Genomic DNA, 13979 nt, shown 5'->3' on the forward strand with positions numbered 1-13979 from the left:
TCATTTGTAGCATCAGCTGCTACTCCATAGGTTAACGTTCGAAATGCTGCAGGAATCTTTTGCAGACTAGAAAGGTCAAGTACACCGGCAGCGTTTCTTTTCTGCACGAAATATTCATCGTGTTTCTCTACAGCATTCCATATACATACAAACAGTGTACGCCTCATTCGAAACTTGCATGCCAAGAGTAATGAGACACATGTATAATATGAATTTTTTGAAAAAAATGGTCCAAATAAATCTATTGTTTAATACCGTTGTCTGAAATAACTATATCCGTACGTAGGATCATCTGAAAAATAATCTTGATACAACCTTTGATGCCCTGCCTATCTGTCTCGCTAAAGTACTCGATGATCTATGATAGAACCACGATATTTTATTTTATCATCGGACTCATCCGCATTCAGGACCACATGCGTAACATAGATTAAGAAATCATCATCGTTGTCATCTGACGACAAATCCAGCACCAGATGCATCGAAAGGCTTTATTGACTCATAGCGATTCCTTTTTACCTATCTCCAAATAGAGTTGGTTATCGCAGGAACTGCTTTTCCTAAACATGGGCAGGCGACACTCATTATGGACAAAATTCTCATTATAGCACGTCAAAGCTGATCGAAAAAAACAAAAATGAAAACGACAGTAATCATTACTCTTATCCACGGTTCATTTCATTGCGGCACGCGCAGGAGCACGCGTCAGTCGGCCATCGTCCGTTCGAGGGGGGTGGCGGCCGGCGTGAGGCGTCCCGTTGTCAGTTCGCAGGGGGTGGCGGCGTGAGACCTCCGTGCGCACGGGCACCAGAGTGATAGGGTACCAGAGGAGTATTTTGACGGGGTGCTGGACACGGTACTGGAGGAAAAAAACAACTGATCTTAATGGATAAATTCGATGATGTGGCCTGTTTTAAATTATTGGAGAGTAGTTTTTAGCGATCGGCTGTGGGCTGATATATTTTTGGAGGAAAATTTTTTTAGCATAGCTCCCAATACCTCATTTTGGGAAAGAATTTTTTGAAAAACTCTTGAAGTTGCTCTTAGACCCTGTTTGGATACATAGTGTACTAAAATTTAGGATCCTCAAATTGCTAGTCCTAGTACATGGCTGTTTGGATGAACTACAAATTTTTAGGACCTTAGAGGGAAAATGTTATTTTTACCCCCCAATTACTCCTCTAAATTGAAAATGTTATTTTTACCCCCCAATTACTCCTCTAAATTACCCTGCACTGTTCACGTCATTAATGCATGTGAGGGCAACAGGGGTAAAGGTGGACTTGGAGTCTACTTTTAGGAGAAATAAGATCCATTAGTACCCCTTGGCCCTCCTAAAGTTTAGAAGTGCACTTTTAGGATCCATGTTTGGATGCACAAATCTTAAAAATATTCTAAAAGTGGACTTCTAATCTTTAGAAGGAAAGAGAACTCCTAATCTTAGAAAGATGTATCAAACAGACTCTTGGACCCAAACGTCTAGATATCTCAAACTTCAAACAACCCAAATATCTCGATATCTGTATGGGTCCATTTGCGGTCCAACCTGTTATCGTACCCATCGTTGAATACCCGTGAAACCTCTGCCATCCTGGGTCACCCCCCGACTCCTAAACCCCAAACCACCAAAACCCTAATCCCCTCCTCCCCGCCGCCATGGGCTCCACCGCCGCCGCCTCCGCGCTCCCGGCGTCCGCCGGCTCCGGCGAGAACCTGGTCCTCATCCTTGACTACGGCTCGCAGTACACCCACCTCATCACCCGCCGCGTCCGCCAGCTGGGAGTCCTCTCCCTTTGCGTTTCCGGCACGGCGCCGCTCGCCGCCCTCGAGGGCCTCCGCCCGCGCGCCATCGTCCTCTCCGGAGGGCCCCACTCCGTCCACGCCAAGGGGGCGCCCACCTTCCCCGAGGGGTTCCTGGACTTCGCCGACGGCGCGGGCGCCCACGTGCTCGGCGTCTGCTACGGGATGCAGCTGCTCGTGCAGTTCCTCGGAGGCGCTGTCGAGCCCGGGGAGCGGCAGGAGTACGGGAAGATGGACGTCGAGGTGACGGCGCCGTCCTCCGCGCTGTACGGGGAGGCGGAAACCGGGAAGCGCCAGACGGTGTGGATGAGCCACGGCGACGAGGTGGTCAAACTGCCAGAGGGGTTTGAGGTGGTTGCGCGCAGCGTCCAGGGCGCCGTCGCAGCCATCGAGAACCGGGAGAAGCGCTTTTATGGGCTCCAGTATCACCCCGAGGTAGCAACCGTTATGATTACTCTGATGCTTTGAAAGTTAAGCTACAAATTTGTTTCCTCTGTTCTTGGCTCTTTGAAAGGGGACGAAAGTTTGGATATTTTGTGGGAAGCTGTACGGAAACTACTGTTTGATTGTTCGATTTAAATTTTGAATTGGTATGAGAGTTATCCGCATTCTTTTGCATTTACTTGATGAAAAAACAAATAAATACCATGCTTTCTAAATTGGGCTACCAATTGAGTTGGAAAGGGGTACTCAGGAACAAGCTACGTGATTATTGTTATTCAATTGAATTGTGCTGATATGGATGGACTGAGTTCTGCTTATATGGATAGAAAAACAAGTAGATGTCAAATTATTTGGTATTACTACTGTTAACTGTGTATCCACTGCATTGTGGTTACTCTTTGTATATCATCTGGTTGCTCTTTGCATGACTGTTGAACTTTTTATATAAAGGTTACACATTCACCCCAAGGAATGGAAACACTTCGTCGCTTTCTCTTTGATGTATGTGGGATCAAAGCTGATTGGAAGATGCAAGATGTACTGGATGAAGAAATCAAGACCATCCAAAGCATGGTTGGCCCTGATGAGCATGTTATCTGTGCTTTGTCAGGTGGAGTCGATTCAACTGTTGCTGCCACTCTTGTTCACAAGGCAATAGGAGATAGGCTTCATTGTGTTTTTGTTGACAATGGTCTATTAAGGTAACAATATGCTCCCTTATTGCTTTCAGTTTTTTTAAATAGAACTTATGCTTATTTTGGCTAAGTGTGCAATGAAACTAACATAGAACCTCGCGTTTGCAGGTACAAGGAGAGAGAACGAGTAATGTCAACCTTTGAAAGTGACTTGCACCTGCCAGTTACATGTGTTGATGCCTCAGAGCAATTTCTCAGCAAGTTAAAGGGTGTCGAAGACCCAGAGCAGAAAAGAAAGATTATTGGCAGGGAATTCATAGCTGTTTTTGATGATTTTGGTCACAAGCTGGAACAGAAGATAGGGAAAAGGCCCGGATTTTTAGTTCAAGGGACATTGTACCCTGATGTAATTGAATCATGCCCACCTCCTGGGAGTGGAAGGACACATTCCCACACCATCAAAAGCCATCACAATGTTGGTGGACTTCCAAAAGATATGAAGTTAAAACTCATTGAACCACTCAAGCTCCTATTCAAGGATGAGGTACCAATCTACATCAATTTTCTTAATAAACTTTGTAATGTTGTTAATTGAAACTTGATCAGGTGTTGTATGATGAAAGGAACATTTAATTATTTGTTCTTTACAATTTTTTATGTTTGTAGGTGCGGAAGTTGGGGAGTATTTTGAATGTCCCAGATTCATTTTTAAAGCGACACCCATTTCCTGGGCCTGGTCTTGCTGTACGTGTCCTAGGTGATGTTACACAAGGCAATGCTTTGGACACTCTTCGCCAGGTTTGAACTTTTAGAATAATTTGAAATTTTGCTAGAGCTCCATTGATAAGCCTATGTGAATCAGCAATTTTCAATTTATTTCTTTTAGGTGGATGAGATATTTGTTCAAGCTATTAAAGATGCTGGCCTCTATGATAAAATTTGGCAAGCTTTTGCTGTGTTCTTGCCAGTACAGACAGTTGGGGTTCAGGGTGACCAGCGAACCCACTCCAATGCTGTTGTCTTAAGAGCAATCACCAGTGAGGATGGCATGACTGCAGATTGGTATGTAGCACTGAAGTTCCAGCTCTGTTACACTTTTTTCTAGCAAACCTTAGATACAGTTGTACTTCAGTGAAATATTTTGATGCAGTCGTACAGATAAGTTTGCTTGTCTGCAGCAGTTAATCTTTTGTATTCTTATCACTCTTAGTTCAGGAACAAATAATTGGCACACATCATGATATAATTGGTTAGGTTTTTTGCCCTTTCTTTTCTTGCCCAACCCAAAACTCTTACGGTGCTCCTGATATTTAGTGTAGTTAGCCCAAAACTTTAGCCATCTTATTTTTGTGCCAACTGCAAAGTGCTATTGGTGTTCTTATAGTTCGTCTTGAACAGGCCCATGTGATGGCTAGCTTGTGTGTCTAGTCTTGGTAAACTTTTACTTTGCAGGTAAATTGTTTGAACCTACAGAACTGTCTTCTCTACCTCATAGTTTTGCTAGTAACAGTAAACTGCAGGCAGTGTTTTTACACAGTTCATCTTCACTGCCTAAAAAAAACTGAGTTGGTGGTGGATCTGGCAGTAGTGGTTGGTGGTACCTTGGAGGATCTCCTTAACTAATCTTTACATGCATGTGTAATACATAAATTTATTTGCTTTATGATATGGGTTTTGTGGCTTGATGAATTTAGTTCTGTGGCTAGATTATTGAGATTACTACTTTAGTAGATAGAGACATTTTCTGGTTCAAGGGGGTCTTGCCCTCAGTCATTTGGTCTAGAGATTAAGACTTGTCATTTATTTAAAAATTGTGGCAACTGGCAATGCATGAGCACCTCACTTGTCTCTTCTCATATCATGTCATCATCTCTTCAAATTTCCAGGTACTATTTTGGCCATGAATTCCTAGTAGATGTGGTCAACAAGATCTGCAACAATGTGCGTGGCATCAACCGTGTTTGCCAGGACATCACATCGAAGCCACCTGCGACGGTTGAGTGGGAATAGGAACTGGTACTCTGATGCTGTTGTGGTGGGATTGGGCTTGGAACTTGAGGAGGAGCAATTTACCTTTGGGTGCTGGGACCAAATGATATATGGCCCCAGTTGTTAGTGTATTGACTACGCTTTAGTCAAAATACCCTTTGTCGATGATAAACACAGCAAAGCTTGTGTACTGCATACTCTGCTAAATTCATGAATAGACTTTGCTTCTGGGTCACTGAGTATTTTCTTGGACAAATGGATCTGGAGTTTCATGCGTTCTATTCGTGGATTGAGCCTGTGCTGTTGGGGAAGAAGGCCCGGTGAAAGCGTACTTGGTTTCTTATGTTTCATCTCGCGAAATGCTACTAGCACTATTCTGAGCTATATGTTTTTTTTTTTTTTTTTTTTTTTGCTCAGCATGTAGTTTGAACCTTAATGGCACAGTTTTGCCTGTCGCATATATGTAGGCGACCGGCCAAATCAAAAGGTTGAGACGGAATTCTATTTCTGCTCGTCAAATAGTTGTCTTTTTAGAGTGATTGCAGACACACTTCAAAATCTTTCTTCAGGAAGGATTGCCATGTCGAAACGACACTGGTAGGTTCAAATAATCTTTCAGGTAGTAATCTTAATTATATATTTTGAAAATATTTGTCAGGCACTCAAAATGGGAACACGATTGGGGTGTATCGGGAAACTCGATAGAACAAGAAACATTAGCACTACAGTCTGCAGTCTGGAATACCGCGTTGCAAATGTACCGGCCAAATGCGCTAGTAGGCACCAGTATTTTATCCAGTGGAAACTGATAAAAAAGAGCTGTAAACTGAAAAGCGCGATGCACCGACCAGTTGATTCCACACCAAGTGCCCTATGTCAGTTGCGAAGTTTTTCAGAAATTTCAACGCTAATGCTACGTATCCGACGTCCGAAATCTTAAAAAAATCGGATGCCTCGACATATATTGCAAATCTTAAAAAAATCGGATGCCTCGACATATATTACAATAGTTAAATATTAATATTGCAACTATTATTTCTGCATGTTTCATAGTGAATATTACATGAAACATAGTGTTTATGTTGCTGCGGGAATTTTCTATCCCAGAGTTGGACAATGTAGTCATTTTTTCACATATATTTCAATGTTGCAACTATAGATTTTTGATGTTGCAAATATTTTATTTTGATGTTGCAACGGAGCATCCGATGGGAAAATTCCCATCGAACATCCGGGCGCTAGCAGTGTCGAAATTTCAATTCCTAGTGAATTTTAACGTCATACCTTGTCCAGTTGTCCTACCTTACACTCTAGCTGATAAGTGAGTGAATCAGTGATCACTATGGCTACTAGCCATTAGGAGTTATCTGACTATTCAGCTCCTGTAACCGTCACATGTTGAACCATGCTTCATTGCTGAACATCAACATGAGGAATCTACTTCATGGATTTCAATTCCATTGCCTTCCTGCAAAAACAAAACTAATGAAACAAATGAATGGATGATATAGTAAGACATCACACAACAAACCACCATTCAGCCGACGAACTGCGTAAGAAATTAACTGCTCAATAAAGTGAAATTTATCAAGTTTACTGGCATCTGAGGCAGTATCTTAGTTCTCTGTCGAAGATCCAGTATTTGCGCATCCAATACGTAGACAAATGTCTATAAATAGAAAAAAATATTATGTCGTAGCAATAAAGAAAAATAGTTTGAAGTTGCATTATGACCGCATCAGAATTTAAAATCCCTAACTAATTCCAAAAAATGCTACCGTAATGGACTGCAGAAGACATGAAAATACATTAACAAATATTCACACTATTCATAAAAAATGTCATCGATACATTCTAAGTTGGATCTTGTTTTGAAGATTTCACCATGAGAAAAACAAAAAGGTGTGATTGAATTTTTAAGTTGGATTCTCAATTTCAAAACTACTCACTCTGTCCTAAATTATAGGTCGTTTTAGTTTTTTTTATTCATAGAGTTTGCTATGCACTTAGATATACCCTATATCTAGATGCATAATAATATCTATATATCTAGAAAAATCAAAATGACCTATATTTTGGAACGGAGGGAGTGCGACTTAAAGCTTCAAAGTTCTTTGCATTTGCACTAATTGTCTTCGCCGTTATTTTTTTTTCTTTTGGAATGCATACATTTCGGGTTTGGCTCCCAACGCATGCGGGGAAGCCTAACGCATGTGCGGCTCCAAATCAAGTACTACCTCCAAAAGAAGCAGCCCTACTCCCTTGTTGGTAGCTCAGTCAGGTGTTGAAACTTTCTCTTGGTGATCCGCTTCATTGCTCGCAGTCAAAACTAGGCCAAATTTAGACACTGAAACACCGCATCAGAAAAAAAAAATCCTCCACGAAGCTTATTATGCCAACAGCGCAGCAGGTCTCAAACTCCCAACATCTGTGAGAGACAAGTGTGGGTGAGACAGCTGAGATGGCGAGGATGAGGCCGCTGCTCTTCGTCACCGCCGTCGTGCTCCTGTGCGCCGCCGAGTGGCATCTCGTGCAGGCATACAAGAAGGCAAGCAAGATGACCAGCCCCAACGCATTGCGGTTTCACATTCCGTGCCAATGTGCAGTCCTACATTATGGTCTTGATTTCTTGTTTACACCATGTCAATGTGCAGTCCTACATCGTGTATCTGGGAGCACATGCCTATGGCCGTGATGCGTCACCCAAGGAGCATGCCCGCGCAACCGAATCTCACCATGAGCTCCTGGGATCAGTTCTTGGCAGGTAGAAATTTTACCGTAAGGATCCGCAGTCGTTTCATCTTCTTTTCAACTAACGTTATAAGATAATGGAGTCCGATCTGATCACTGACAAACGAATGTTGAAATGAGCAGCAAGGAGATGGCGCAGAACTCGATCTTCTACTCCTACACGAAGAACATCAATGGCTTCGCGGCGCACGTCGAAGAGGAAGTTGCAAACCAAATTGCAAGTAAGAAGAGAAAAAAATTTCAGTCATCTTCCGTCCATACTTACAATCGTGATTGTGCATTTTGGTTTATTATCATTCAAAGATAAAAAGAGAAATTAAACCTTTAGAGAGAGAATTCACAATTGCTGCTCCGTTGATGGAGCAGAGCACCCTGACGTGGTGACGGTGCTGGAGAGCAAGATGCTGAAGCTGCACACGACGCGGTCGTGGGACTTCATGGACCTGGAGCGCGACGGCCAGATCCTCCCCGATTCCATCTGGAAGCACGCCAAGTTCGGCCAGGACGTGATCATCGCCAACCTCGACAGCGGTAAGCAGAGACAATCTGATGATGCATTTCGATTTCACCGTCACAATTCACAAAGCCGTTGATCTGCACCCGTTCGAGCTTTACTGACGGGCGTCACTATCGGATCCGGCAAAGGCGTGTGGCCGGAGTCCAACAGCTTCACCGACGACGGCATGGGCGAGGTGCCCCAGCGGTGGAAGGGCTCCTGCCAGGACACCGTCAAGTACGCCGTGCCCTGCAACAAGAAGCTGATCGGAGCCAGGTACTTCAACAGGGACATGCTGCTGAGCAACCCGGCGGTGGTGGATGCCAACTGGACGCGCGACACCGAGGGCCACGGCACGCACACGCTCTCCACCGCCGGAGGCAGCTTCGTGCCCCGCGCCAGCCTCTTCGGCTACGCCAACGGCACCGCCAAGGGAGGCGCGCCGCGCGCCCGCGTCGCGGCGTACAAGGTCTGCTGGTCGGGCGAGTGCGCCACCGCCGACGTCCTCGCGGGCTTCGAGGCCGCCATCCACGACGGCGCCGACGTCATCTCCGTCTCCTTCGGCCAGGACGCGCCCCTCGCCGACGCGCAGTCCCTCTTCCACGAGCCCGTCACGCTGGGCTCCCTCCACGCCGCCGCCCGCGGCATCTCCGTCGTCTGCTCCGCCGGCAACTCGGGGCCCTACGACGACACTGTCGTCAACGCCGCGCCGTGGGTCACCACCGTCGCCGCCAGCACCGTCGACAGGGACTTCCCCAACGTCCTCACCCTCGGCAACAGCGTGCACATGAAGGGGATGAGCCTGGAGTCCACCACGCTGCACTCCAGCCAGCTCTACCCGATGGTCGACGCCAGGCACGCCGGGACCGCCGGCACCAGCCCGTACGCCGCCGCCGACTGCGGGATGGGCACGCTGGACCCCGCCAAGGTGAAGGGCAAGATCGTCGTGTGCGTCCGCGGCGGCGACGTCCCGCGAGTCACCAAGGGGATGGCCGTGCTCGACGCCGGCGGGGTCGGGATGATCCTCACCAACGACAGGATGGACGGCGACGACATCGTCGCCGACCCGCACGTGCTCCCGGCCACCATGATCACCTTCAGCGAGGCCGTCGCGCTGCACAACTACTTGACGTCGACGGACAACCCCGTGGCGAACATCTCGCCGTCCAAGACGGAGGTCGGCGTGAAGAACTCGCCGTCGATCGCCGGCTTCTCCTCCCGCGGGCCCAGCGGGACCTTGCCATCCGTCCTGAAGCCCGACATCGCCGCGCCGGGGGTAGACATCCTGGCCGCGTTCACCGAGTACGTCGGCCCAACGGAGCTCGCCTCCGACAAGCGCCGGTCGGAGTACGCGATCCTGTCCGGCACGTCCATGGCGTGCCCGCACGTCTCCGGCGTGATGGGGCTCCTCAAGGCGGCGCGCCCGGAGTGGAGCCCCGCCGCGATGCGGTCGGCGATCATGACCACCGCGCGCACCCAGGACAACACCGGCGCGCCGATGCGCGACCACGACGGCAAGGAGGCGAACGCCTTCGCCTACGGCGCCGGCAACGTGCACCCGAACCGCGCCGTCGATCCGGGCCTCGTGTACGACGCGGCGCCCGAGGACTACTACAGCTTCCTCTGCTCCATGGGGTTCGGCACGGCGGACATGGGGCGGCTCAGCGCCGGCAAGTTCGCGTGCCCGGCGAAGGCGCCGGCCATGGAGGACCTCAACTACCCGTCCATCGTGGTGCCGGCGCTGCGCGGCACGCAGACGGTGGCGCGGAGGCTCAGGAACGTCGGCCGGCCGGCAAAGTACCTCGCGTCCTGGCGCGCACCGATCGGGATCACCATGGAGGTGAAGCCGGCGGTGCTGGAGTTCAGCAAGGTCGGCGAGGAGAAGGCGTTCAACGTGACGGTGACGTCGCAGAAGGACAAGATCGGGATGGGCTACGTGTTCGGGAGGCTCGTCTGGACGGATGGGACCCACTATGTCAGAAGTCCCGTCGTGGTCAATGCCTTGGCGTGAGGCGAGCTCCGGGTTTTCGTGCTATGAGCGGGAGCGGCGAAGGGTGTGTGCGTTTTTTTAATGAGTATGAAATTGTGCCTATTTCATCGATAGAGAAGAAGAGTTACAAATCGATAGCCGGCCACAAGTACAAGAATTTATTCTCGCACTAAAAGGGTCGCTAAATCGCAAACCTTGCCACGATCCATGAGGATGCCTCTTCCTTGATTTGCACATAGATGGAAGTGGTCGAAGTCTCCTGCCCATTGAAAACTTTGGAGTTTCTCTCCCGCCAGATTAGCCAGATGACTAGAAGGGTTAAGGTACGCAGTGCTTTACGGGGAATGTTAGGGGTTGTCATGATGTTCGACCACCAATCTAGCGTGGTCCTACTTTGGGGCCACTCGCTGGTAGTGGCTGGTTTGAGGCTAGGTTGACCTGTCCACGTGGCCACCTAACTCCAAACGTGCTTCATGTAGCGGCATTCCGCTAGTAGGTGATGCGCTGTCTTCGTGGTCCTTCTACATAGGGGGTAGGACGGGCTGTAATCCCACCCTCTTCATGCTAATCTATCTGAGGACCAAACGTGGTTTTGTACAATTAGCCAGGCGAAGAATTTGCACTTTGGAGGCACCCATGTTTTCTAGATAGATGCAATCTTGGGTGATGTTGTGCAACCAATGAATTGCGCTTTGTAAGCTGACGCTGTGGTATACTCTCCATTCGCCGTGAGTTTCCAGGTGATGCGGTCTACCTGATGTGGTTGTAGCTCAGTTGCGTGGATTAGGTTCCATAGAGTGATGAACTCCGCTAGGTGCGCCATCGTGTAGCCTATTCGGTGATTGAGGTCTCTAATCCAGTTATTGTTGTGCAGGGCATCCGCAACCTTTCTTTTCTTTTTGCTTGACTTTGTGAACAGCAGCGGTGCTATGTCTGCGTCTCCCCTGGATCCAGCCTGCCGACCAGAAAGTTTTTTTGCCATTTCCCAAGAGCATTTTCGTGCAGGCTGCGAAAAGAAGCCAATCAGATTCATCGCACGACGTTTCGGTTCCCACCCAAGCCTTTTCTAGTGACACCCATTCATGCCAGAGCCATCTTAGGCGTAGAGCTCTAGCAAATTTTTCCAAGTTTAGGATGCCCAGGCTGCCATGTTCTTTTGGTAGGGAAGTTCTGGTCCAGTTTATCTTGCATTTCCCTCCTGACAGCTCTTTGTCGCCGGCCCATAGGAAACGTTTGCGAACTCTGTCGATTTCCTCCAAGACCTCTTTTGTCAGTTTTAGCACGGTCAGCAGGTATACAGGTTGGGAGGAGAGCATTGATTTGGTGAGGCTGACATGACCCGCTTGCGTCAGGTTCCTGCCATTTCATGTGGATAGTTTACTAGCCGCTTTGTTGATCAAGGGTTGAAAGTCTAGCTTCCATAAGCGTCTGACCGTTAAAGGTAACCCCAGCTATTTTAGGGGGAAGGATGATCTCATCACAGGTAGGTCAGTGAGGACAGCGACAAGGGCGATGTTTGTGCAGCTAATTGACGTTACACTCGTTTTCTGAAGATTTGTGCCTAAACCAGTGACCTCCCTGAAGCGCAAAAGCAGGTCTTTCAAATTGGACACGTCCTGTGTAATCGGTTTGATGAATATAGCAGCATCATCAGCGTAAATGAAGGCTCTGAATCTTGCAGCTCGGCCCTTAAGTTTGCTTAGCAGCCCTCTTTCTGTTGCTACCGCAAGCAGGCGGTGGAGGGGGTCGATCGCTAGGATAAAGAGCAAGGGTGAGAGTGGGTCTCCTTGTCGTAGTCCTCTTCCATGTTGGATTTGGTCTAGAGGGATTCCGTTGAGCATTACACGTGAAGTTGATGATGTGAGGAGGGTTGCGATCCAGTTCGTCCACTTCGTGGGGAAGCCTCTCTGCTGCATGAGGGGCAATAGGTAGTCCCAGCGCATGGAATCAAACGCTTTTGAGATGTCGAGCTTCATTAGTAGGGTTGGGGTCCTATTTTTGTGGAACCTACGTGCGAGGTTGTGGACGTATAGGAAGTTGTCATGGATGCTTCGTTTTTTAATGAAGGCGCTCTAACAGGGGAGATCAGCTCATTTATGAACGGTGCCAATCGCAGTGCTAGGATTTTGGTTATAATCTTTGCAATCGCATGAATTAGGCTGATCGATCTATAATCCTGAATGTTTTCTGCTCAGTCCTTCTTCGGGATAAGGATGATGTTTGCTTTGTTCAGAAGATTTAGGTCCATGCAACGAGAGTTGTGGAGTGAGTTGGTGGCTGCAATTAGGTCACTTTTGATGATCGGCCAGCATTGCCTGAAGAATCTCCTAGTGAAGCCATTCGGGCTCGGGGCTTTGTTTTGGGGCATTTGGCTTATTGCAGACCATATCTCGTCTTCGGTGAATGGCTTGTCTAAAGATGATAGGTCCACCGTAGGAGTGTCCGGGGATGACTAGATGAAATGACGTTCTCAAAGTGTTCCTGGACGATCTGTTGTTTGTCATTGTGCGTGAGCACCCAATTTTCACCCTAGCGCAGTCGTTGAATGAAATTTTTCCTGCGTCGACCATTGGCCCTGAGATGGAAAAATCTTGTGTTTGCATTGCCCTCTCGTAGGTAATTGGTCATGGAGCATTGTTTTTTCCTAGGTTTTTCAATAACTAGCCAGCCCATAATTCTCTTTTTCAATTTTGCACGTAGCGCAGTCTTCGCATCAGAGAGGGTTCTGAAATCCTGCGCTTCATCTAGTTGGAGTATGACCGCCTGGGCCATGTGGAGTTTCTATCGGGCGTTCGAGAGGAGAGAGTTGCTCTAGGCTTTGAGGGCTGAGGACGTGGAATGAAGCTTGTGGCCTAGCCTGTGAAGGGCTCTGTGTGACTCATGGGAGGGTTCCATGCTTGTGTTACAATTTCCTGGAAGTGAGGGAGACGTGTCCAGAAGCTCTCAAATTTGAAAGGTGTCGGGAAACATGGTCCTGTCTGGTTTGTGAGAAGCAGAGGGCAGTGGTCTGAATACGAGGAGGTTAGCACGTGGAGGAAGCAATTGTCAAAGGCTAGATCCCAACTTTAGTTGCAATAGAGTTTGTTAAGGCGAACAAGTGTTGGTCTGCGTCGCTCATTACTCGAAGTGAATTTTCTATGCAAGTTAATCTCTTTTAGTTCGCAAAAGTTGATCGCTCTCCTAAAGCTTCTCATGAGACGTAGATTCAAGTTTCTATTGTTCTTGTCTCTCGCCCTATAAATCAGGTTGAAATCCCCTAGGATCAGCAATTTCTCCTCGTCTGTTGGCTTTAAGCTATGCGTATGTGCTAGGAAAGCTTTTTTTTCCTCCCCTTCTGGAAGGGCCATATATGATTGTGAGGATGAATGGGGTCATGCAATGCTGTAGGGTTACGTCGGCAAAGACGGAGAATCGGCCAATGCTCATGTTTTGCAAGTCTACTGCGGAGTCATTCCATAGAACGATGATTCCACCTCGACTACCATTGGCGGGTTTGTATGCAAAGTGGTTTAGCTGATACACTCCCATGATGGATGCTAGGGCCGCATCTATTGTTTGCAGTTTCATTTCCTGGAGACAAGTGATCTAGCATGGTGTGAACGCTAATGTTTCATAGACCGTCAGGCACCGGGCCACAGCGTTTAATCCTCGAACATTCCAGGAGACCGTCTCTAAGAATTTGCTTGACACTGGGAGTTCGGCGTTGCTCGTGTTGAGGGAGTGGATCCTTGGGTGTTGATGTCGATGGAGGAGTATGAATTAACCATGGCACTGCCCAAAGGTTGATGCCAGTAGGGTAGGGAGCATGTACTAAGCACATCTGAGGGTTCAAGTTACACGTAGATGATGCTCGAATGTTGAAGCCAGTAGGGCC

At 47.9% G+C, this 13979-nt stretch overlaps 2 protein-coding genes across 3 annotated transcripts; both read left to right on the top strand.

The window, feature by feature from the left end:
• The first annotated feature begins 1568 nt into the window (after positions 1 to 1568).
• On the top strand, positions 1569 to 5103 carry LOC117861190 (uncharacterized). 2 transcript variants are annotated; one of them, XM_034744703.2, is made up of 7 exons: positions 1569 to 2235; positions 2695 to 2945; positions 3048 to 3423; positions 3546 to 3677; positions 3766 to 3941; positions 4278 to 4331; positions 4766 to 5103. In XM_034744703.2, exons 1-6 carry the CDS (start codon positions 1657 to 1659, stop codon positions 4285 to 4287), a joined length of 1524 nt encoding a protein of 507 aa, XP_034600594.1. In that variant the 5' UTR covers positions 1569 to 1656; the 3' UTR covers positions 4288 to 4331; positions 4766 to 5103. The 2 variants fall into 2 exon arrangements, with proteins under 2 accessions (XP_034600594.1, XP_034600593.1); XM_034744702.2 differs by lacking the exon at positions 4278 to 4331 and having other exon boundaries at positions 1570 to 2235.
• A 1823-nt stretch (positions 5104 to 6926) lies between these two features.
• On the top strand, positions 6927 to 10320 carry LOC117861482 (subtilisin-like protease SBT5.3). Its single transcript, XM_034745048.2, has 5 exons — positions 6927 to 7416; positions 7523 to 7632; positions 7743 to 7840; positions 7986 to 8150; positions 8265 to 10320. The coding sequence occupies exons 1-5, from the start codon at positions 7330 to 7332 to the stop codon at positions 10124 to 10126; spliced, it is 2322 nt and encodes a 773-aa protein (XP_034600939.1). The 5' UTR covers positions 6927 to 7329; the 3' UTR covers positions 10127 to 10320.
• Positions 10321 to 13979: the final 3659 nt, after the last annotated feature.

Source organism: Setaria viridis, chromosome 6 (genome assembly GCF_005286985.2).
Source record: "Setaria viridis chromosome 6, Setaria_viridis_v4.0, whole genome shotgun sequence".
Taxonomy (NCBI): domain Eukaryota; kingdom Viridiplantae; phylum Streptophyta; class Magnoliopsida; order Poales; family Poaceae; genus Setaria; species Setaria viridis.